We start from the raw sequence: 25889 nt of genomic DNA, 5'->3' as shown, positions 1-25889 counted from the left end.
CTCACATTTTTCTACAACCTAATATTTCACTAAGCCTTAGCATTTCATTTAGAGATGTACTCTAGATAAGTGCAATAATCTCAGTTTGATGGATGGCCCAGCCGGAGCCTCAGGCCAGTGGTGTGTACATACTGCACTGGTTGCGGCAGAACGATAAAACCAACATAGGCAGGTGTGTTTGGTTAAGATGCACTTGTCAAGTGGGGTGACAAGCATGTCTGTGTTCATTCAAGTGAACCCCTTATCTGCACCTCCATGTCCCACTCATGAGACAAAAGCACTTCCCATGTTTGTATGATTTACCTCTCTCAAGTAAAGTGCACCCCCACCGTCCACGAGCACTCTTATACACGTACATACATGCACATGTGCTATATGTTACAGAGACAAGTGTGTTAGCTAAAATAATTCATATAGCTTCTCATTACTGTTACCTGTGCACTATCCCACAACTTATCATTCACAGCGGATTACATCTTTTTTCCCTCTTCTGTATCACATTCCATTTGTGTCTTATTTTTTTAATTTTTTTTTAATGAATACTCTAGTATTTGTCACCTGTTTAAGTTTCTTATCTACATTTTCTTTTTGAAAAGCTGTAAATGTGTGTGCATGAGCGTGTGCGACCAACTTTAATTTTTTATTCATTTATTAAACTTTTTCAACAAATTGTTTTGCACATTTCAACAATAGCAATAGCACAAAATTAGAATAAACATACCAGGGGGTTTGGGTTGAATATATAATATAATATAATATAATATAATATAATATAATATAATATAATATAATATAATATAATATAATATAATATAATATAATATTAATATTATATAATATAATATTATATATATATATATATATATATATATATATATATATATATATATATATATATATATATATATATATATTTCAAATTATACAGTAATTCATTTTAAGACATTGAAAAATGATCATTTTAGTAACATATCTGAAAGAATTTCAAATACGTGAAAAGAAAAAAAAAACATAAAACAAACACAACATAAAACAATAATTAGGTTGAATAAATATTGCTTTTAAAGGGAAGGAAAAATAGACCGCCCCTTATTATTTATTTATTTATTTATTTTATTTTTTTCTAATGCTTGAACTTCCACCGGGGTGAGGAGGAAGTGACGTCCGACAAGGAAGTAGAGCTCGCCGCTGGCCGACAGAAGTGAAGAGTTATGGCTAACAACAGCAGCAGCTGCTGCTGCAGCAACAACTAACATTAGCTGGCATTTTCCTCAGGAACCAGCGCATGAATGTATTTGTGAAGCCAGTCTCTGCTGAGCTGAAGCGCTGAATGTCCTTTTAGTGTCGGTGAAAATGACTCCGAGGTAAGGAGCTGTGTGTGTGATGCTCTGTGTGCTTGTTAGCTCAGGGACTAGCCACAGAAAGCTAACGTTATCCTGCAGCCTGACAGACTGTACCAACAACAGTAAAGCTCGGTGTAAACCTCATAACTTAATGTTGCGTCGTAGTGTGTTCATGTTAGCGTTTAAAGTTGTTTTAATGTGTGAGCAGACCTTAGTAGTCCGTTAAATAACAGCTCGGTTCGTTCAGACAGACCTGTGGAAAGATGCTCACTTAAAGGTAAATTACACTCAGTTGGAATTCACGTTCTGTAATATACAGCTGACTAATCATGTAATGAGAAATTAGTAATGAAATCCAGTCTCATCTCCAAGTTGAACAAAAAAGAATTTTAGAGATGAACATGTAGAGATAAGACCTGGGGCTGCTTATAGGTTGTGAAAAAGACACTTGACAGCACTTATCTTCATTTTATTTGACTACAAGTACATTTTCTTTTTCTCCGTCTGAGGCACTGTATTCAGAAAGATTAATTTAGAGCTAATATATACAAATCACGCCATCATCTGAGTCAGTCACTAATTAAATGACAATAGACCAGCGCCAAAATGTGTCACTGGATGAGATCATCAGTTTCTTGATACTCCAGCTTGAGAAAATGTATTTATAGGAACTGTTCAAAATCATATAGCATAATTTAACTTCTGTTTTTGAGATTTCTTGTCATTACTTCAAAATCACATGTTGGTGCAAGAGACTGCCAAAAAAACTGGCTGTAAATATGAGCTGGCTTTATACCAATGTTCCCTTTATACTCTCATGAGTCATGTTATGGTTCTGGGAAAGATACTGATGCTGTTCTGCTTCATTCTGTGTCTTTTCAGATGACTCACCAGTGGCTTGGACATCTGTGATCTGACAGAAGATGAGGCTTGCTCAGTTTGTCAGACTTGTCATGGCTTGCAATGATTGCTAGTGTAGGCACATAAACCAAACTGACATGGACAACAAACTATAATGAATCATGTTTGTTGCTTCTTGCACATCGCACTCACTACAAAAACTAACTACATCAATTATCATTTAGTTTGTTTTGAATGGATTTCAGTTGATAACCAGTGCTGACGATGTCACTGGGCGAGCAGTCTCAAAAGTGGTTTCCAACCCATGTCCAAGCCACTGTTCTTCAAGCTACCGGTTTACAGCCCAAGGGCAAAAATGGCACCAATGATGCCTACACAATCATCCAGCTGGGCAAAGAGAAGTATTCAACGTCAGTGGCAGAGAAGACGCTTACCCCGGTCTGGAGAGAGGAGGCCTCCTTTGAATTACCTGGATTGCTTTTGGAGGGCAACCCAGAAGTATATGAACTCTGCCTTATCGTGATGCATCGCTCCTTGGTTGGGATGGACAAGTTCCTGGGTCAGAGGTCCATCAACCTTAATGAAATCTTTGATAACAAGGAGCGAAAGAAAACTGAGTAAGTATCATATACTGCAGCAGTGAAGTCCAAGATCTCAACTCAAAACACTTTATTTTACAGCAAGCAACACATTTAAATTTGCCTCCAGTAGGTGCTGATCACACCGAGATGCGTCGCTAGAGAAGCATCCCCAGCAAAACCATTGTATCCCTGTGGTACTTTGGCATTTTTCTGGTGTTTTTTGGGCATGCATATAAGTTAAAATATTTTTAACTGTTCTGCCCAAGGCACGGAGTCAATCCACTCGTCAGTGTTACTTTTGGCCAGGTGTATGCAGCCCCGCTCCACACACGCTCCCAGTTGATTTCAGTATGCACTTTCCAAGGCGTTTTTGGAGTGGTCACACCTGGAGGCACACGTTTCAGTGTGATCGCTCCCTTACTGTTTTACTCTGCTGCCGCAGGTTTCAAGCAGGATTGTTTCAGGTGATGCATGTGCACCCGTTAAAATGTGCAAACCACCAATCCAAAATGAGAAGATAAATTATGTCACATGCAAAATCTTCACTAGAAATCTTTGCTCTGTTTTATTCGCACCAACAAGCTTTGGCGTCCTTTGCATAATCAAGGCAACATAAAGTTAAAAGGTGAAAATTAGGGATGCGCCGATTAATCGGTCTTGTTGATCGCCATCAGCCTATTGGCAAACAACATGACATTCAGTGATGGCAGTGGACAATGTCTATATGTTATGTAACCTAAGTTTGGTGCAGGCTAAATGCTGTGTCGATTATTTAGTTACTGGCATGAAGTAATGTGGTGGATGACGTGCGAACATAAGGTTTATTTTCATCATTGCTTTCAGTGAGCAGTCAAGTTCTTCACAGCTGGGATGAGATGAGAAATGGACTGAGCTGCAAAAAGGCAGATATCCCCATCTATGTAAATAAAAACATGCATCTTACTACAACGTAGGCTGTGAGACAGCTGTGATTTTTATTGTTTTGTCATTGATATTTGGAAGAGGAGGCGCACTGTATGATATATAAACCACAACAACAAAAAATCAGCACTGGCTATTGGCAGAAATGTTGTTTTAAATATTGGTATTGGTATCAGCCCAGAATTTCACAATCAGTGCATCCTTAGTAAAAATGAAAAATAAAATTTAAGGCAACGTGTAATACCATTAATCATTCATCTGTAATCTATACAGTTATTGCTGTATAGTTATTTTGTGATTAATATGTGAAAGATGGAAGATTTGTTGAAAAAAAACTAAAGTACTTGTCCTGTTTTGTCCTCTATTTTAAAACAGGAGACAAAAAGGAGACAAATATCTGACAAAACAAAATGCAAAATGTACTCTCCCCCTGCCTGGCATGTAACAGTACCAGTCTTATTAGCTTCTGCGTTAGTTAGAACAGTAATTGAAAATCGGACACTGGGATGTGTTTTGATGCCAATAAATTGAGATGTTTTATTTAAATCTTAAAGTACATTTCATACGTCTTTAACGGGACGTGTGCAGTATTTGAGCTCTTTTCTGTGTGGCACTTTTATAGCCTTCACATGCTTTGCAACTCCAGCTCACAGTCATGCATCAATTATGTTGTTATAGGAATGGACTTTGGAGAGGAAGTGGAAAATATTTGCAGAACAATTCCAGTCATAAGTGGATTACAGCATGGACTAAAATAGTTGTTATTTGTCACATTTTCTTCATGTGTTATTGCTATATTAGGCTAAACGTCATAATACCAATGTGTTTCATGCATTATATTCTGTGCTGTCTTCTCAATTAAGTTCATGACCTCACTCCTGTGCACCACATGATTTAAATTCCAATGCGTTTTCCTTCTTTCTCTTTATGGACTTGTTTTAGACATACATTTTATTAGTTAGACGTGTTTTAATTTAAAGAACAGAAGTTAAATGTTTTGTAGCTCAGTAGGTGAACTGGTCTAGAAACACCAGATTGGGTCTTCATCTGTTTTAACACAACTATCACAGATGGGGTTTGTGTTCAGTTCGTGACGACAGGTTAGTTTGCATCTTATTGACCCTCTATTGTAGGAGGCTTAGCAATGAATCGGCCCACATTGTAGAGAGATTTCTTTTAGCTTAATCACTGACAATTTGAGCAGCAGTTGGTCTAATTGAAACTAGAGGAGCTGGCTAAACATGTCTTGTAAGTCACTCCTATACATACAATTGTTTTTTAAGGTGTGAATGGTGTATGCCCTTTTTTTCACCTGCGTTTGAATCTTGGCCTGTTCTAGGTGGAGGCTGCTTTTTCTCCTCGTCTTTAATTTTGTCTGAATGGTTTCGGCAAACCAAAAGGAATGCAAGTCAGCTGACGTGTCTATAGAAGTTAAGTTTGTGGCCATTAGTGGATGTCTGTCTGTGTGACTCAGTCTTTTCAATACCAGGTAACTTGTCTAGGCTGTTTACCTGCCTTATGCTGAGTGCTTGGTTAAAGGAACAGTTCACCCAAAAATCAAAAGTACATATTTTTCCTCTTATCTGTAGTGCTGGATATCAGTCCAGATTTTTTTGCTGTGAGTTGCAGAGTGTTGGAGATATCGGCTGTAGAGATGTCTGCCTTTTCTCCAATATAATGGAACTAAATGGCACTCGGCTTGTAGTGCTGAAAACGCAAAAAACAAAAACAAAACACATTTAAAAACTCAGCTGCTGTGTCTCTTTCCTGAAATCATGACCTGGTTACCCAAGATAAACCAACCACCTACCAAATTCTACCCACCAACCTCATCACTGCGCAGAAGGAAGCACTGCTAGCTCGCCTAACACCTCTGGGCTAGCTAACATTACAGCTTAGCTGAGGAGGACGCCATCAATGCTCACAACGCAGTGATTCGGTTGGTGGATGTAGTTCAGTAGAAAGAAAATAGTTCTATTAGAGACTGCTCACAACCAAGTCTGTGGATTATCTCAAGAAAGTGGGTCATAATTTCTGGAAAGAGACATTGCTGTTGAATTTTTCAAATGTATTTTTTTGAGGTTGTGAGCACCACAAGCCAAGTGCCATCTAGTTACATCATATTGCACCACAGGTAAGAGGAAAAATGTATATTTTTCATTTTTTGGGTGGACTATCCCTTTAAAGTGTGTCTCCTTGTGAAATTTCTTTACAGAAAGCTTAATCAGATAATTCACAAAAACAGCAGCTTAACTAATGTACCATCATAGCTTGAAGAGGCAGTACAGTATTATATTAGGCTAAATTTGGGATGTTGACCCTTACAAGTTCAGCGCACACACACACACACACACACACACACACACACACACACACACACACACAATTTTTGACCCTACATTAAGCAAACGGGAACAGAATAACCAAACTGGATCTGGTGTTAATTAGCTCACTGTATATTCAACATAGAAAGACATTAGCGCACTTCCCCTGTGCCCATCAGGCTGGAGAATCACAATATGTTATAATCAGCATGGATGGGTTTTATTTGTTTAAGGTGCCTGAGCCGATGCACCTCTAGGCCGTGCACTTTTTCAGCAGAGGTTCTGTAATGAATACGCTCACATTGCTTGTCGGCCTAATCCCACACTGCAGGCATACTTGACAGACAATGACGCCGGGACCCTCGATACTGTATCCACACTCCACAGTGGCTCTGTGTTCACCTCGGCCCATCCACAATGTTTTTGAACTGACATATTGGGGAGGAAAGCCCGTCTTGACATCTGAGTAGGCAGCCCATAATTATCGCACACCTGTGTTTGTTGATTGTGAGGAGTTTCCCAGCGGTCCAGGCCCGAGTGGGAGGATTGTGGTTCCAAGCACAGGGAGGTTTATCTTGGCCTTGAGACACACGTGAGGTGCAGCCCCGGCCCCACGGCAGCGGCATGCTGTGGCTGCTGATCAGACTGAGCGTGGCGCGCAGCCTGGGAATGGGACCCAGCGCGGCCTTTCATGACCGGGCTTCTGAGCCACGAGACGGTTTAGAATAGCGTTGAACAGCTGCGGTTCTTAAAAAGCCAATACCAACACTTAGGACTGAACTTATAACTGATATTTCATCGTGGTATTCAGGAGATGGTACAAGTCTCCTTGTAAATCCAGGAAGTAATATTAGTAATTGTATGTATGTAAACAAGTGTATGTAAATTAGGGCTGTTAAGAAAAAAAATCTCAATTAATTGCAGCATTTCAGCAGTTAATTATGATTAATTTTTAATCACATTTGTTGTTCCATTAGTTTGCATTACAAAACAGTGATAAAGTCCATACTGACAATTGTTTGATTGTCTTGATTAGGATCAAATGACAGCAAAAAACTGCATGGGACTGACATAAAGTGGGCGTGTCTGTAATGGGGAGACTTATGGGTATCCATAGAACCCATTTTCAATCAGATATGTGGAGGTCAGAGGTCAAGGTACCCCTGTGAAATGACCATGCTGTTGTTCCATCACCAAAATACTCCCTAATTTTAGAGTGTTATTTATTTAAGGTAGTCTCATTGAGACAAGGCGTCTCATTCTCTAGAGAGACCTGTTTCGGACAAAATACAATATAACAACAATTAGTTATAGACAAACAGATTTATCAATACAGTATGTACAACATTTAAGTAAAAGTGCCAAGTTTCCAAAGATGCTTTTTTCCAGTGCCCTTAAAATAAGTTTAAAGTCCCCAAGTGGGAGCTTGACAGCTTCAGATTCTGCTGTAGTGGATCTGATGCTGTCCATCTTAATTTAGCCCCTTTTCTGAGAAGCTAGCATGACATAACTGGTACCAGTGTGTCAGGTCTTCTAGTCTCTCTCTTTTTTCTTTTTTTTTTTAAGAAAAATTGTTCTTATTGGCAGCCAAAGAATTTACAAAAAAATACAGTTACAAAAGCTTTATTTCAAGCGTGTTTTGATGATGATATATCACAAAAAATTCAAGTAATAAATAAAAGACAAGTTAGCAGGTAAAGAAGTGAAAACATGTAAGGATAGATGAAATTAAAAAAGTATATTAATAAACTTAAAAAATGAAATAATTCAGAGGAAGAAGAAAGAAATGAAGAAGAAGTAGATGAAGAAAAAGAAAAAAGAGAGGGGGAGAAAAGTCCATTTCCACTAGACTCCCTAATAAAGACAGCCATCTCTGTTATGGTGAGGATGTTTTGAATCAAAAATTTGATCAATTAGTTTTCAGCTAAAGAGAGAGTACGGTAGTTAAATAAAATATCATGTCTTCTAGTATCATATGATACCAGCATCATGGCTCTAGCTTTAAACTCAGCGCAGTACAGCCTCTTAAAGATGGGAATGTTGTTCATGCAATTTTTTAAAAAAAAAAGTGTTATGTACAGATTTTAATTGCATCACAATATATGTTGACTCATAATTTGAGTAAAATGTTGCATTTAAATCAGTTCAATTTAAGGAGTCTTTTAGAACAATTGATTACATTGATCAAACTGCACCACGATAAGGTGTTTGAAAGCAAAATCGATGTGACCTTTAGAATAATCCCACAACATTTCCCAGATTAATATATCAAAAGCAGAAAGAATACACAGACTGGTGGTTGTTGCTGATGCTGGTTTCTTAAAGGACATTGTCGCAAGCCCTACAACACAGAGGATATGTCTCATTAGCATGTATGAACTGTTGGGCTGCTCCCGCGACGTGGCTTTGCAATTTCCCAATTGCTTGTCGTTGCATTTCTGAACAAAGGCCAGATTTGTGCAAATGCCACTTTATTTCGCTCACAGTGAAGGCATAAATCCCATTACTTCCAGTCGAAAAAGCAGAGAGGTTAAACAAATAGGAGCCAAAAAGCGGCCTGAAATGGTCTATATTATTCAGCAGCAGACTATTTCTTATGTTCACTTTGCGAAAGAATAATGTTTATCCTCTGAATGATAAATTGCATTCTCACTTGTGTCAAAAAAAAGTTCAAACGGTTTAAGCCCCTGCATTTGTGTGTAGCTTTTGGATTAGTCTGCTCAAATTAGCCTTTTCACTGGTGTCCACAAATAAGTAGGTAGAGCACATTAGAAAGAATGTGGGCTATTTTCTCCTTTTGTCGTATTGTTTGATAGTGTTAAAGACTTTTACCACATTCTGACTTTGTATACCTGTCTTCCTGAATTATGTGGAATTATGTGTAATCAACTCAGAAGATGTCCATAAAACCTGCTCCTTTTATATAAATTGTCTCATTGAATTTGCTCCGCCTAAGCCTCCTTCCACTCTCATTTTAGCTGGTATTCCTTGGAGTCCAAGCCAGGGAAGAAGAGGAAAGATCGAGGCCGCATCCAAGTCAGCATCCAGTTCATGAGGAACAACATGACGGCCAGCATGTTCGACCTCTCCATGAAGGAAAAGCCCCGCTCGCCTTTTTCCAAACTGAAGGACAAAATGAAGGGTCGCAAACACGACAGCGGCTTCAGCGACACGTCTTCAGCCATCCTGCCTCGCTCTGCCGTGTGCGACGCAGAGCCCAGCCGTCAGTCCTTCGCCCCAGAACCACAACCCCAGCCTGAAGCAAAGGTCAAGAGACCGCTGCTCGCTGGGGCCCATAAACTCTCTGCAGCCCATTCCATGTCAGACCTCATTGGGACTCACTTTCGGCCCAAACTGGACTCCATGAACTCCATAGAAGAGAGTGGTGAGGACAAGAACCTTATGTTTTTTGTAGGCGTGCTGCAACAATTTGTTTCTATATTTGTCATATTTGGAGAAAGACAGTTGATTGTTGAATCGTAAAGCAAACCATCAGCCCAAAGCATCAGTATTTCATGACATGGAAATACAATCAACTTTTTTTCTCCAGAGTTTCATACAGCACTTTTAAATGCATTATGTGTGTGATCTCAAAGGGCTAATAGCTAAAGCTTTAAGGCTTGCTTTTTTTAATAACACCATTTTTTTCCATTTAAGTTATGTCACAAGTGATGAGTTGGTCATTTACCTTCTCATATATTTAAATTTTATAGAATTGGCAGTGGTACAAGCAATGGACTATTTTAAGCTATGTATGACAAAGAACTGTAATAATGATGCTATTTTGCACTGTTATGGTGCAGAGTTGGTCAGGTCAGCACCTCTGAAACCTCAGCGAAGTGGCTTCATTTCTTTCAAAAACATGGGAAAAAGGCAATGAGAAATGACCCAAGGATTAGCAAGAAGAGTACAAGAAAATTGCCTGAACAGTAGCAAAAAAGGAAGGTAAAAAAAAACCATACTGAGACCAAACAGACAAAACAAAAGCGCTTAAAAATAATTGTAATTTTGTAACTGTAAATATAGTTTTTTTGGACATTTTCCCTAGTTTTTTGAATATATGTTTCTAAATCAAGTCATTTCTTGCCAAGTTCTTCATTGCCTTTATACCCATGTTTTCAAAATAAATCAAGCCAATTTGTTCCGGGTCCAGAGGTTTAGATATTTGTGAACGGCACCTGAACGCTGCACAAAAAAAGTAATGTAAAGCCAGATTTCAAAGGGTTAATGAAATATCTTATTCTTCTTGTGAAAGTGTCCAACTCTAAAAATGGGATGCAGTTGCAGTTTCTAATGCCCATCAGTAGAGGTCAATAGAAGTCACAGAGCTTTCTGAATGTTCATATATTTACAGTATAAAGTATATAAACCTTAACCAAATTAGTTATTTAGGTATTTCATATCAATTTTTGACCTTTATTAGTCTCTGTTGCTAACCAGTATAAAATGGCATCCACTTTGCCTTCTCTGTCCTTCCGTAGCTGTAATTAATATAAACAATAGTCTCAATTTTCTTAACAACAGTACAGAGATCCAAAAGAAAGGCTCGTGAATCTCAACAAATAACAATGCCAAAACAAGAAAGGAGTGTTGATAATAATTATATATGCTGTTATGCTTTTTGTTTTGTGCTGGAATACCAAAGGCTGCTTACTTTAACTGACCTGCATTGTGGTGCAACCAAAAAAGCAGAAGGATAAATAAGAACAGGTTGCACTGAGATTCATTTAATAATCCCTAAAGATCTTTATCTGGTAATGTCAGTTATGATCGGCAATCACGCTATTTTCTAATCAGTATTTTTACAAAATGGTCACCAGGTGCTGATTCGGTTTGCAACGGTATGATAACCACCTCAAAAAATATTGCAGTATCATGATATACAGTCATACTCACTTATTATTATTATGATGTCACAATGACCCTTAAAGGACCAAAAACAGACGCGCAGGTGAGAATCTCCTTGCAGCTGTTTATTTTTTCATTACAGTAGACAAGCACACGGACACAGTATGAAAACTGTCAATTGACTTCAGTGCTGAAGCAGTAAAACTCATACTTAATAGAGGAAACTGCAGGGAACCAGGCAGCTATGAAAAGTGTCTCATTTTCATGACCAACAACTAAACTTTTGGTCTCTAAATGTACAAACAATTACAAGAAGCAAATGAATTGGCATCACTCAGTTCATTGCCTGCTCCATCCTGACTATGATCTCTACTGCACAGCAATTTGTTGCAGTTATATTAGGAGGATTTTGACTTTATCAAGCTTCTTTGTGATTATTCAGGTTGGCATGCAGGGGAGGGGAGCTTACCGAAACTTCTGAGGGTAGGAGGACGGCAGATTTGGAGAGTGTAATTCATATACCAAGTTGTGCATACCGCTCACAATAAAATGTTTCGTGTGTGGTGTGGTAGTCTATTAGTTGGAAGAGCCACAAGACTAACTTTGAAAAAAACAACAGAGTAACAGAAATTGATTATTTTTACAGAAAGCAATCTATCATCAGTTTCAGAGTGACCAATTCTCAGAGAGCAAATCACTGATACCATTATAAAGCCTGATTAGGTCATCCTAAATGATGTCACAGGTAATCTTACAAACTAAACACATTTTATTTTTTATAGGTGGCATTTGCATGGATAGATTTTATTTATCATAACTACATTATAGGTTGATGTACTGCTTTTGGTTTCTCTTCCATGGAGCACAGGCGGCCCTCACAGGCGTTCCCAGAGCGAGGTGCCCGGCTACCAGGACGGCGAGGCACACAGTGACCCTTTCACTGATATCAGTGACACCCTGCCACAGAAGTATGCCACGCTCCCACGCAACCGCAACCCATTCGAGGGGGAGCACGGGCAGCTGTGGGACCGGGCGGAGCGGAAGGAGAAAAAGGAGAAGGTCAGCCTACTGGAACGCGTGACTGGAAAGAAGGAAGGCCGCAAGACCAGCAACGGGGGTCGTTCAGGCAGCTCTGGAGACCTACGCTCCCCGAACCCATTTAGTGGAGACTCGCAGGCAGACACTAACCCGTTCATCTCCAACTACAAAGCCAGGTAGTCCTTTTTTGTTTGCTCCGTATCAAAATTATAACACAGTCCAAGTCTCATTCAGTGCACCTTCATTCATCTCACAAAACGTTTTCTGCTATCATGCCATCATGAGGATGGTGTTCCAGGTCGTTTCGCTTTTCCTTACAAATAGTCCATTAATCAGCTGGGCAACCTTTTAAATAGCTAGATTTTAAAAAAATATATGGCCATACATTGAAAACATTTGCAATTACAGCCACATTCTTAGAAACTAATTTTATCGTCAACAACATTTCATATTAAAAAAATTTTCAACTCGTTACACTCTGTCTCCATCTTCAGTCTGACATTGCACTGAAGCTAACTTATTTCCGTGGGAGAGGGGGATTAGATATTCCCCAGCCAATCACAGTCTGTACAATCCTGCCAATGGATCTGATTGGCTATTCATCAGTCCCTGTGTGCTCATTGGATCTTTTATTTTTTTTAACTGACAAACTGTCATTTCGTGTCACAATGCCAGATGAAATCATCAACTCTGAGGAGAGTGTTGATTCAAAGTGCTAGACCCAGGCAATTCAATATCCATTTATTAATGCAAAACAACATTCTTTACCATCATTCGAACATCATTCGTTACCAGCTTTAACAAAATTAAGTAAATTTGCAGTAGACCTTAACACATTCACTCCTTAACTAAATTTCTAGTTGTTCTCAAAAACCTCTGTTCTTTGAGAGTAAATGTATTCCAGAAGACACTACAAAAAGTCCAGTATCCTCATTTATCCCTCTTGGCATTAGGGTGCCTAATTTAGGAATCTAGAGTACTTCTTCCTAAGCCAGCAACTTCTGTAAAAGTCTCTCTCTCCGGACCACAATAAATCTTCATGCTTATTTGAGATTAGTTGAGGTTTTTACACCTCACATCAGCTAATATTTATGAGACAATCTGCTTCTGTAAGGTTTGGGCTTAGTGGTGTATTTTAACGACGTCAACTTTGATAACTAAACTCTAAAACCTAATATATTCCACTGGAATATCCAGATTTTCCATGCCTTAATTCCACCTCCATCCACATCGCAAGGAATCTGCATTCAGCGCCTGTACAGCAAAGATTCTTATTGTAGCATCACTTCTGTATGTTTTTCTTCATATTCCATAAATCATCTCACAATCCCAAAACGTGACCTTGCTTACCCCATGGGACGGCCACTAAAATACAGGATATTGGTTACAGCATTCCCATAAAGTTTCGAATACCTCGTTGATTGAAATCTACTATCTGATAGACCTCTTCTCTGTCTCTTCTTCTGTTGTCAAGTATTGTTGTTGAAGCATTTCCACCGAGCTGGTTCCATGTATTTCCTGTGTTACATAAAGAGTTGGTGAGTGCTGTGGCTAAGTTCTGGTTTATCAGAGTGGAAGGTGTCATTAGTGGCTCTTTAGAGAGCCCGGGCTTGATAACAGAGCCCTCTGAGCTATAGTAATGAGATCCTCTGCAGAGATAGACCACCCAATTAACCACTTATCTCGATAGGCACCAGTCCATCATCTTTACTGCTGCCTTTGTCGTACAGTCGCTCAGTGGTCATTTATAATGTGGTGCGGGAATACAAAAAGGTGGTTTAACGTACATTATTTAGTATTGAACGTATTCACAGTTTTCTTGATAAATGATCTCAGCCATTATAAAAATCCAAATTTGCTCTGTCACCTCAGAGCCTCTGTTTTAGTAAAGTATACTGAAATATTCACTGTAGTGCCTTCGTGTGAAGAATGACTTTCTCTTCGATTGTTTCGTAGTGATAAAAAGTTAACAGGAAATGAAGACATCACCTTTGGCCCTAAGAAGAAGGACATCTTCGGCAAGAAAAAGGTAAGACCTACAGCACAACGCTCAGTATAAGAGCAGATGATTTGTCAGGTGATATTGTTGCACGTTGTCAGTTTTGCCCGACAGTGATCGAGATGAACAGAAAGAAGAAATGACCCAGGCAGTTGCAACCGTGTCACTACTTCCTGTGTAGTGTCATGCAGATTTTTAATTGTCTGAGTTTCATGGTGCATAGCAGCTGGTGACATTGATCTCTGAGGCCTCTGAAAATTCAGATGTGCCATTCACCTAATTAGCAGCTGCACACATCGGTCATCATGTCGGATCTGATCGTAATTTGAAGTGGTGTGAAATTTCGGTCTGTAAGGTCAGTCATAGCGGTGTGTTGTAAATCCATAATTGGAGGTTTTGGCGAGGAAAGGCAGAGATATGCATTTTTTCCTTTTAATGATTATGACAATATCTGCACATGATGTTTTAACCTTTAGTTTGTATTTAGCTGAAATTATTTTGCATTTCCAATTTTAAAACCCCTTCAAATTTGCCGAATATTACACAGCAAAATTGGTATTTATGAGGGAGCGGTGGGAGCAGTAGTTAAAGAGACGCCTAAATGAGAAAGAGAATGCTGATAATAGCTTTCCTCACCTTTCTTTGTGGGTGTTGAGGGCTGTCGGTATCCACACATGTGCCCCTGTGCATGCCGCAGTGCCTCGCAGAAATGGCAGCTCCCATTTCCTCTGCTTCAAGGCCCTAATTAACCACACACGGGGGGGTGTGGGGAGGGCAGTGAGAGATTTCAAAGGACTGAGCTTTTAGATTCTCAAAGCTGAGCTCATTAGAAACTGTAATGACACAACTGGAGAATGCCAAGTGTGCGCCTTATCTTCTCCTCACTACTGATCGCAGAAAAATGGTCATCATTACTTTGCCAATTCATGGTCATTTCCAGGCCTTTGTCACCAGCCACTAAAGCTCCCGATTATTATGCAGTGTGTGTGTGTGAGAGAGAGAGACAGAGTACGAGCGTGTGCACGTACACATGCTTGTATGTGAAACCAACATCCATATGGCTGTCAGTTCTCTTATTCACTCTCACGCTGCTTAAGTGCAGTATCTTTCAGTCAGATGCCTTTTTTTGTGTTGTGCGTTAGGAATAGGTTACCGAGCTCTGTTCTCGAAACCCTCCTTACATTGGACATTTAATCTCGGTGGCAAATATTTCATTTTGGGTTGTGTCGCCCCAGAGTAGCCTCTATGCTGTTAGAGGCGATAAGATACCTGGTAAGCAGTCCCGCTCCAGGTCTTTCTGCATTGTCTTTACCCAGCAGTAGAGGCTTGAATGGTGCATGGGAGTGGAAGCTGATAAGTGTGGTATTTTAAACAGGGTGAAGGCTTTGCTGCTCTATCCGTCCGGGGGAGGATGCCCAGCACTGAAGCGATAAAGTGGTCCCTCATTAAAAACGATTACAGCTCCTCTCGTACCCGCGCAATATGATCTGCACATACCGTACCACGCTGCTCTGTCCAACTAGGTTGTCCTCAAAGAGCAAAGTCGGGCTTGGGTTGCATCCTTATTTTGGAATTTATTAGCCTGAGCTTTAATTTGCAGAAATATGCAGCCTGGCATTTCCACGTCAAAACAAAGATTCCATTTTTGGGGGAGGAAATTTTTATTGTTAAGTTCTACCAAGCTTGTTCATCTTTTCGGTACAAAGTTTTTTACAATCTAAGACAACATTAATGGTTGGTAACAACCAACCATTAATGTAACAGTTTTAGAATGTCTGTGAAGCGTATTGATTCCTATAGTTAAAAGTCTTAGTGCTATCATACTTTATTTCAGCACTAGGACTGATATCGCACCTCTCGTATTTTTGTGATGTCTTATATGAAAAAGAAAAAGGAGAAGAACTTTCTCTAGATGTTAGCTGCTTGCTGTGTCAAACTGCCCTTGATTCTCATTATAAACATTGTTAAACAGCATTAGAGCCAAACATCTGTCACAGAATTCATTGACATGTCAGTGCTAAATCCCTTGAGAACAATTTCATCTTAACAACACTCAATTAGCCTTTATTAGCAACAGAGAACAAGAGATAAACACATGACAGTTTATGTCACGTAAGGCCAACACGTCTAATTAGTCTATTTTCTCATTTTTTTCACATGAGTGAAAAAAGAGTGAGTGAACTTAAAGGGTATTGCCTTTGTTATCAGATGCTGACATTTCATGGGAGATCACTCATTTTAGTCCACTTTTTGAAAAAGAATATCTCTGCAAAACATGGTGATTATGGAGCATGTAACCTCAAAATCTGCTGGGGTTAAATTGAGCATTTACTTGTTTTCCATTTCTAGGAGGGGACGCAGGAAAGCGTGGCCGCCTACAGGAACTTGTCCTTTGAGGAAGTTGTGCAGGAACTCATCAAGCAGAAAGAAGTGGTGAAAAAGAAAGACGCCCACATCAGGGAGCTGGAAGACTACATCGATAACCTGCTTGTACGGGTCATGGAGGAGACGCCGAGCATCCTGCGGACACCCTATGAGCCAAAAAAGAAGGCGGGTAAAATTTCTAAAAAGTAGAGTGGGGAAAAAACGCAGGATGAGAAGTTACTAATGAAGGTTTAGCTGTAGCTCGTGCATCAATATCGTGTGGCAAAATAAGTGGGAACAAATGGGATTGATCAAAGCCAAATTAATGATTGATTTAAGTCTTTACTTTAGGACATTTTTATTCAATGGATGTAGTTTTTGTAAACTTTTTTTTCCAATGTTTTTGTTATTTTAGTACACATTTGTTTGGCATTCCGAGATTTACAATTTAGAGTTACTTAACGTATACTTGTTGCGGTGCATTTTTAGGTACTTAAACCGAATAAGAGAAATTCATCAGTCTAGTCAAACAAATCCATATTTTTGACAAATATTAAGCGTAGCTACAGTTTATTGTATGCACTTGTGAACCCACAGAGGTCTGGTGCACATGCAGCTGCCATCACTCGCCCAGAAGCTCTTAAGGTGCACATGCAGCCAAATTCGTGTTTACCAGATGGTGCAGTCGCAGTTGTGTGCCGAAAGACGGTCAAGTGGTCGATAAGACAAAGCTGTAGTTAATGTGTTTACGCTCGAGCACAAGTCTCAAACTTACCACCCAAACTACGAAACGCATTTGGCGAAGGCAGCATCAGCTTTGCCTCTTCTGTGCTGCAGATGTACACGAACTCTGTGCTCCTGCCCAATAGCCTGAATGATTCATAGGTATTCTTAGAAAGAAAGAGAGTTATGGTGAGAAGTTGCTGGACAGTATCTGGTTTCTCTCTAGCTTACCTTTTTTTTTCCCTTCAAAAATAACGAACAAACGTGCATTGCTGTTATCAGTTACTGACTTTTCATTCTTTATTTTATTCGTGATGACTATCATTTAAGTTTCTCGGGCCAATGGTCTCGCAGTCACTCGTTGAAGGTGATCATTTTAATGACTTTAAGTGCAATAATCACATCTTGCTTTACATTTGGCTGGTAATGTTCTTGTTTACAATTTTTTAATCAAAACTTTGAGTCAAACTCATCTCTTGCTATTAATTAAATTCACTGGAAAAGCCTGGAAAAGTTATATTCTCCATGGACTGACCAGCCTTCATCTCCTTCAAATGCTGTTTTTGCTGAAGATTGTATTAATGGTACCAAGCTGCACATGTGGATATATGCTGAACAATCTTTATTTATAAACGTTTCATAGCTCATTTACATATGAACATTATTTTATTGTATTTGGAAGGTACTTTATGGTAAAAACGCTACTGTATACCCCCTCCCTCACCACCCTTTCTACTGTAATAACACTGAACAGTTAGTACAAATCCAAAAAAAAAATCAAATTCAGACATATTTCACATATTAAGGTCTTACTGATACTGTTTTATTTGTAGTTACATCAGCATTAATAGCTGTTTACCTGGTCACAAATTGTGTGCTGTGCCTCAGAATATTTCAGCTGTTATTTTCTTTTTGTGTCTTAACAAAACAGTCCAACTTCTAACATTCACACACAGTAAAATCGAGGTGTCTCAGCAGTTCAGTGCGTGCTGATGATGATCACTTTATAATTGTTCGAGGTAAACAGCCAATGAGTGTCATTCGGGTCACAAATAACAGTTTGACAGCATGTGTCAGAAGCTAACTGTCCTCATTTCACAGTTTTATGTCACATATGTTGCCTCAATCTGCGATGGTAATGTCATAACAACATATGTTGTTTCCATGTTCAACTCTTCAATTCTGTGAATTTATCGCTGAACAAATGCCGAGTGAGCGACGGGGCAGCTGTTGGATCACACTGCTGATATTGAAATGAACTAAACGACTACTTTAAAGGTTACTCTTAAAGTCTTTATCACCTGTGCTTGAGCTAGATGTTCAATAATCACTTACTGATGTTTAGGTTTACATTTTGAATTGTTTATTCCTATTTAACGGAAAGCAGCTTCACATACAGTGTTAAACACACTTTGTATTATCATTGTAAGTTTATCCAAAGTTGCACGCCATTTTGAATGGTCTATCTCTTTATTAGATAATGTTCCACTTTGTCCTTTTGCTGGTATAATTTCTGGTATTTATATCTATTTTGTAATTCCTTTCCAGTCTTCTACAATATTTGACCTTCACACTGTACGATACCAAATCACGGCACTGTATCTGTGAAATGTCGACAGTCGAAAACACTTAAGTTTTTCACGAATCAGAAACACTTGTTTGTCGTGTGCTGATTATTTCTGCTGCTACGAAGGTAGTGACTTTATCTGAAGGTGTGTGATCTCTTCTTTGGACTTGAAGCCAAAATCTCCCGTTACTGAATGTATTCTGGTCGGTTGAAATACACAATTCTGAAATGTGGGATATCGCGTACACTAACAAGGCCATCGAACCTTGCTTGCCTTTAAAGTATTTGGTGTATCCAAAGAGATCATTTCACATGGGTGATTCTTCTCCCCTTCCCTCTCTCTCTCGGTCTGATGAAACTCAGACATCTTCATTACGGACAAGAAGTGATTGCTGGTACGGTTTTTGTGCGATGATGTGACACAGATGTAAATTCCTTTCTATCGGAGCACGGTTATTTGATCTGCATATATTTTGTAAAGCTGTTTGAATCAGTTCATAAAATGATGAGCATTGTGTGATACTAATTAATAAGATATGTGGATATGAATCTGTTTTCCATCATGGAAAAGCTTCTCACTGATTGCCTTCCTACATGTGCTGAAGTGTAAACTCTCTGTCTCCTCGTGTTACGGGCTTCACCAACTGTTTTAACTAGTCTGTGATGGTAGTTAACCAGTTGTTCACGGACCTTGTCGAGCTCCTGATGCTTCCATTGTACATACTGTACAGTCACTTTGTAAGATCACATCAGCTCCTTTTGACTTTTTGCACATTTTGTTGTGCTGTGAAATGTTTGAAATGTGCTTCCTGGGGATTTACTCCGTCTGAGGTTCAGTCAAAGTGCGAGTTCAGCTAAATGAAACTTGAAAAGTGGGAATCGAAGTGTAAAATTGATTTGAGCTAAACTGACATTTGCAAAGTTGTGAAATCTGGAGATAGATGTTTTCTCTTGCTAGCAATGAGAGTGCATGGATTTCAGGGGATATTTTTAAAGGGGTAGTGAAGAGTTTTTTGAAGTGGGGTTGTATGTGGTACTTATCCATAGACAGTGTCTTACATACAGTCGGCACGCCCCCAGTTTGAAAAAGTAGGCTGGAGTCTGAGCAGGCAATCTGCTGCTGTAGAGGGGACGGCAACAAAATGTGTTTTAGCCACCTAAAAAAAAAAAAAATCAATGTCATTGTAAGTGTACGCTATATTTAGAATATTTCCTCTGCTTTACTGTATGCCGGCAATTTCCGACGGGAAAATGACGCTGTTTTACCGCTCTCTTCTAAGCCAGACTCCATTGAGAAAAACAGTAATTTAACATTGCTGAACACAGGAGCATCAGTCATTTTGTCTGTTACACAATAACGCAAACAAACCAGCGGATCAAAGCAGTGGTAGACCAGTAGCACCTGTTTCCAGTCAGCAAAAAATGACTGCTTTTGTCAGCGGAGTCAAAAAATCAGAACTATCCCTTTAATGTACGTTACATTTTGCATTATAGAGTACAGTACATACAGAGAGTATGGAACAGGTGACGCACACGTAGGTCCACAATGTGCCCTAAAGCACCGCTGCTTTGCAGGAATGATGAAATAACAAACGATAAGGTCTTAATAAAAAAAACTGTTGAACACATTTGGACCCTGAGGTTATTTAGTTCAAATGAAAAATGAGGGGTGCGTAGTTCAAATTAATTAATTTTGCCTGTCATTTTTCTTTCAGCTTGATTGCTACATTTGCTTTATGCTGTGATATAATTTGGTGCTTTGGTAGATGTCAGGCTAAAACACAAATCTAAATGAAAAGCATTTTCAAATCATTTTCTAGCACAACAGCGGAAAGGGGTACATTGCAAAAAAAAAAAAAACCTACATCATTATTATACTTCTTCCTTGCCTCTTTGCATAATATTTGTCATCCAATTAATGCCAGTGTTTGAATATGCAAAGCACTAAAAATGCTCTGAGGCAACATTTCCTATAAAATTTGGCCATGGCCTGTGTTGTAATATATAGATTGTTTTGCACATGCATTGAAGTACTAAGTGTTGTAGGTGAATGTCTGCCTCATTGCGAAAAAAAAAAGCCCAAAACAAACAAACAGCGCAAACAAATGGTGATTTTTTTCCCATGTTGACGAAGCATGCATTGAACCTTTTGATGAAGATGACATAAAGCTCAAGTCGGATCTCACAATCCTCCTCTGGCAGTCTTTTAAGTCTTCTCTACTGATAATATGATGCTGCTTGCCATAGGCCACATACAGCTGCCAGACACTAAGACTTAAGCTCCCGCTAAATCCCCTGACGGTGCTTGTAATGTGGCACACAGTTTTGAAGGAAATGATGACTGTGTTTATAAAAGATCTCGCCAGTTAGCAAAGCTTCACTGAGTTTACGGAATTGTACGGAGCACAGAGGTGCCGACACAATTAAACATCGTTTTGAGTTTAGTGCCCCAACATGGCGGAGACCGAAAATGACATTTTGATACTAACATGTTGCTCTACTTGTGAAAGGTAGTCAAACTGAATGGGTGCCGCAGTTCACTCAGGCACACGCCTTGTAATGTAAATGGGTGTGTTTGGATTCTTGTCATATCTGCATGTCAATCACACGTTTTGATCATGTTACACTTGATATTATTGCCAAATTCTATGTCGTTTTCCTGATCTAGAAACTATTGATTCCACTAGATGGGGTTCATCCTCATTAATACTCATCACACTACCTTATTGTAATGTATTTAACTCTGAAGTGTACAGTGTGTAAGTGTGTTTCCTTTTGTTAAAGAAGGTAGATGAGCTTTTTTTGTGTTTATTTTCACACAATAGCCAATATGCAAGACTTTCATATCTGATTGTGTGGGGACAAGAATGTATGTCTTTTTTAAAACACGTTGGGGTCTCAAAGATGTATACTGTATATTATGATAACAGTATAGTGCTGTTAACGATGACTGTATATAAAGTGCCAACACAAGCACTAATTCATCCGAATTTGGTGATGCATTTCTTTAATATTCACCCATTCTCCATACAGTTTCAATCATCAACTTTTAGATATCATCGTCATCATTATAATCAAACTCAAATGTTCAACTGGATGTAGTTTAAATGACACAAGCAAGATTGTATTGTCCTTTTCAATAAACTCACTGTAAATGAAAACTGCTTCTTTTTTTTGGGTAAAAAGATCAAAAGCTTTAATTAAAGTACAATTTTAATATGCATCCTAAATAATCAAACTCTGCAGTACAAATCCAATGCAAATCTTACATAAAGTGGATTGCTGTTTAGCTGTTCCTTTCGTTTAACACCTGTCCTATTGTACTTGCGGATAAATTAAAAGCCATTCGCAATTAACTCTGATCTCACTGGCAGTTAAACCATGATTAGTGTTTTTAATTGTGCTTATTTGTGTCAAAGCGTTTGTTTTTTTCTCCCATGCTCAAAGCAGCTCTTCCTTTTGTTCCGCAGAAATTCCCATGCCTTCCTGGCAAAAGAGGAGAAGTGGCATCGTTTGACAACCGAGTAGCGAGATTGCTTGTTAAAACTCCACTCTAATTTGCCTATGTGTGCATCGAGACTGTGTAAAGTCTTTTGGGACAAGAAACACTTGGGTTGTTTACCGGCTGATGCTTTTGTGGGTGGGTTTGCTTCCCTGCCACATAGCAGGTTAAAACATGACCTCCCCTGTCACCTCAATCTTGTAGTCCCTTAAGAGGTGCAACGCAACGCCGTGGCAGCTGCCACTGCACGCCACAGCAGAGCTGACGGTGGAATATGCATAGCAGTGGTAACCACGGACACCAGGAAAATAGAAAATAACTTACACCAAATTCCTTTAATAACACAATCTTTGAATGCTCCAGGTGACTGAAATAGTGACAGAACCACCTGTAATAATTGAATATAAAGTTGCTTTTTATACGAGTAAATTTAGGTGTCAGTCACATTTAGATGCATCCATGCTCATTAAGTTAATTTCAAGATAATTCTGCCTGGTGACAGAATTGGCAGCATGCATCATGATTAATTTTTTATCTTCCTCTGTTAACTTATAGTCTGCCCTGGGAGGCTCTGAACACAAATACATGTGTAATTGGGCTTTATGTAGGTGTCACCTGTTGTATTCATAAGCTAATTGGCACACTCATTGTCATCCTTACACATTCATCAGCAGATCGAATTTCACAGATCGCAGCTTTTGTGTGGCGGTGGCACGTGTCATCTGAGTGCCTCCTAGATTAAAGCCCATTAGTTCATTGTGCATTATATCATATTGCTGTAATTTGAGGAAATATCCGTCAATCGTGTTATGTAAGATTCTGTGGGTGCAGGAGAGCCCAAGCGTGCCAGAAAAGGCCACCCACAGGTCACCTGCACTCCCCTTTAAATATGGATGGGCGTCATAGCAGGGATCAGTGTCACCCCGCACGCGTCTGTGAATGGAAGCGCCTCGGGCAATCATGGAGAAACTTATATGAGGAGAAATTCAGCAGATGGATGAGGTGTTTTTCGGGGAAAAACCAGACCTATTTGGGCAGCTGGCCTGAACTTGTTGGCTGATCGGGGGCCAGATGTCAAGGTTAACCCTTCAAACTCCCCAGAGTATCAGACCCCACCCACTCCACCAGTGCAGGACTCTTTGTTGGATAGTTAACTAATCTGAATGGGTGCTTGAGATAAATCAGGTGTCAAATGTGCTGCAGATCCCAGCGTGTTGCATTGTATTGATGGTATTGTCTTCCTGTGATAGCTGCCACGCGTCTGGTATCAGGTGAACAAAGACAGATGACAACCAGAGGAAGGAGGGAATCTGTCGACATCGAACAGCAAACGAAGGCGAAAGATACAGCCTATAAGACACGCAGCTGCAAAATACACACATTTGTCCTGTACTTTAAAATGTTGCAATTTGTTTTTTAAATTATTATTATTTTCCTTAGCCATATAAGAGCATACTTGTACTTCACTTCTGATTTCACTCAGTGGTGGATGAAGTACCTGAAAGCCATGCTTCAGTAAAAGTACAGGACTTTGGTAGAAGTTTAAGTAAGGATCTTACTTCAGTGACATTCTTAGTATCTAATATTAACTGTACTTAAGTATGAAAAGTCATTCTGAGAAAAGAAGTTTATTTCTTCTAAACATTTACACCACCTTAAAAATGGAGTGTGTGTTACACTTGAAGAAAAATCAGGTTGTTTTTACAGGTTTGAAAGAACAAAATTATTTTTTTCCTTCTTTCCCATCCCTTTCTTCTTCCTTTCCTTTCCTGTTTTTTTGTATGTAACTAAGGTGCGTGGGGTAAATGTATTGGAGTAAAAGTATACATTGTATTTAGAAAATCTAGTGGAGTAAAACTGAAAGTTGACAGAAATATAAAAACTCAAGTAAAGTACAGATACTCCACGCAATATAAATACCACAGTAGGCCTTCTGTAACAAAGTATTAATACACTGTTTTCCCTAACATTCCAATTTTAGAAATAAAATGGTTTCATTCCCTGTTAGAGCTTTTATTAGAAACTCAGATAATACGAGGTCAGCTGATATACCACTGAAGGGGTGCTTAAGTAAATGTATTTGTTTCTATTTAGAAAAAAAAGTTTTAAAAAAGCACTGTTTACTGTTTAAATACTGTTTAATACTGCAGAATGTCCACAATAGTTCATTTTTATTTCCCCATATCTGAATTTTAGATTTGTCACTGGACAAAATAACATATTTCTGTAACTTTTTCCCCCCTTAAGACCTGAAAGTCAGCGGTGCTGCAGAGGAGATGAAGACGACAGTGGCCACAGGATTCAGGAAACCCATGGTGATAAATTGTACTGCTGATATTGAGAGAAAGTCAGAGAAAACAGTGGTCATTACTGATGCAGCGAGGAGGTTTCTGGATGTTGGAGACGTTTCAGGAGAGGATGTTCAGCAGCTGTTGTGAGTCCCTTTTAAGCTCTCTCAATCAGCTGAGAAGTAGTTCAGATACGTTAGAGAGGGAGCGGAAAACGAAGGGGTATTGTGATTATTGTTGTTTTTATTATTGGTATTGTTGTTTATCCTTAGTGGAGACCTTAGGTTGAATCCAGTAGGAGGCGGTAATGCGACTTTATGGACGCTAACCGCCGTTAAACTCAACAGAAGAAGGATTCAGGTAACGTTTAAGTATTGTGACAGCTCAGCTCAGCTCAGCTCAGCTCTGCGTGTGTTCGTCACGTAGCTAACAGTTCATCGTTGCCCCTCCCTCAGCAGGTATTTCACTGTGTATTTGTTGCGCTATAGTAGTTGCAAACAACCGTTTGTATGCTGTTAGTTAACTTTTTTATTTATTTATTTTATTTTATTTATTTATTTATTTATTTTTACCGTATTTCCATCCAATTTGTCGACTTAGCTGGCTAAAAGCTAATCTGGTTAACGTCATTAGGCTTTACTGTTAGCTACCTGACGTAAGTAAACATTAAAGAGACAAATACTCCATGCTCACATAGCACTATAAGCCGGTGAAGTCATTGGTAATTATAGGCCTACTAAAATTGTTCTGCAAAATTACATATACCAGAGCTACATTACAACTGTGTAATGTCTGGCGATAAAACTAAGCTAACGTTATTGTAGTTTTGCTAACGTCAACATTAGCTGTCATTAGCCAACTAGCTAACAGCTAGCTGTGTTGTTTTTGCATGGCTGTTGGTGGCTCGCCAGCTAGCTATTAATTAGCCGCTGTCAATTTGAATAGCTAATAACACATTAAATTTAACAAAGTTCACTTCCTTTTACTTTCTTTAAAGGCACTAAATAATGGTAAGGTTATGTAACATTAACTATTTTTAAAAACACTAATGTTACTGTAATGCTGCATTGCTAATATAAACATAATTGATAATCAGTTAATGTGAATTGTTCATTTTTTATCCGTGTTTTATTGCATAAGGTGAGAGGATAGCCATGTTAAAAAGAAGTGGAAGACAGTAAGTTTAACAGTGGTAATGGGCACACTAATTTTATTACGTTTTTTAAAATTCAATTTTATTTTTTATTTATTTATTTACTGATAGTAGCCTAAGCTAAGTTCATTGCTAAAGGTTGTTGCTAGCTAGGTAGACTTTAGTTTGCTAATTTTGTTGGCAAGTTGATGGCTAAAACAAAACAAGTAATAATTATAATGATGATAAAGTAACAATTGGCAGAATGGCCTTTTCAAAATATACATTTAATTAAACATTTATCAAAATATTTTACAGCTAATGATAAACATATTAAAATGGTAGTTGCCTCAGGTAACTAAATGTTAATGTCAACAAAAAGGACTAACAAACAGTAA

General features: G+C 38.8%; 1 protein-coding gene and 1 long non-coding RNA gene across 3 annotated transcripts in view; both read left to right on the top strand.

Annotated features, from left to right (window-relative positions):
* Positions 1-1161: 1161 nt before the first annotated feature.
* On the top strand, positions 1162-21730 carry rab11fip2 (RAB11 family interacting protein 2 (class I)). Its single transcript, XM_042501990.2, has 6 exons — positions 1162-1364; positions 2226-2821; positions 9009-9415; positions 11747-12092; positions 13873-13945; positions 16265-21730. The coding sequence occupies exons 2-6, from the start codon at positions 2469-2471 to the stop codon at positions 16487-16489; spliced, it is 1404 nt and encodes a 467-aa protein (XP_042357924.1). The 5' UTR covers positions 1162-1364; positions 2226-2468; the 3' UTR covers positions 16490-21730.
* A 2729-nt stretch (positions 21731-24459) lies between these two features.
* Positions 24460-25889, top strand: part of LOC148187733 (uncharacterized) — a 96015-nt gene continuing 94585 nt past the window's right edge. For both annotated transcript variants that reach the window (XR_015778456.1, XR_015778455.1), the window contains exon 1: positions 24460-24817. This is a non-coding gene — a long non-coding RNA (uncharacterized LOC148187733). The remainder of the gene's footprint in view (positions 24818-25889) is intronic.

The sequence above is a fragment of the Plectropomus leopardus genome, chromosome 13 (genome assembly GCF_026936395.1).
Source record: "Plectropomus leopardus strain MGB_pleo_1.0 chromosome 13, ASM2693639v1, whole genome shotgun sequence".
Taxonomy (NCBI): Eukaryota; Metazoa; Chordata; class Actinopteri; order Perciformes; family Serranidae; genus Plectropomus; species Plectropomus leopardus.
The sequence above is the reverse complement of the archived record's forward strand: the minus strand, read 5'-3'. Positions and strand labels throughout refer to the sequence as shown.

Excerpts from the sequence above, each read along its gene's own strand:
- rab11fip2 (XM_042501990.2), top strand. The coding sequence starts at position 2,469 with ATGTCACTGGGCGAGCAGTCTCAAAAGTGGTTTCCAACCCATGTCCAA. Across the intron at positions 9,416-11,746 it reads GAACTCCATAGAAGAGAGTG|GCGGCCCTCACAGGCGTTCC; the intron begins GTGAGGACAAGA and ends CATGGAGCACAG. Across the intron at positions 12,093-13,872 it reads ATCTCCAACTACAAAGCCAG|TGATAAAAAGTTAACAGGAA; the intron begins GTAGTCCTTTTT and ends ATTGTTTCGTAG.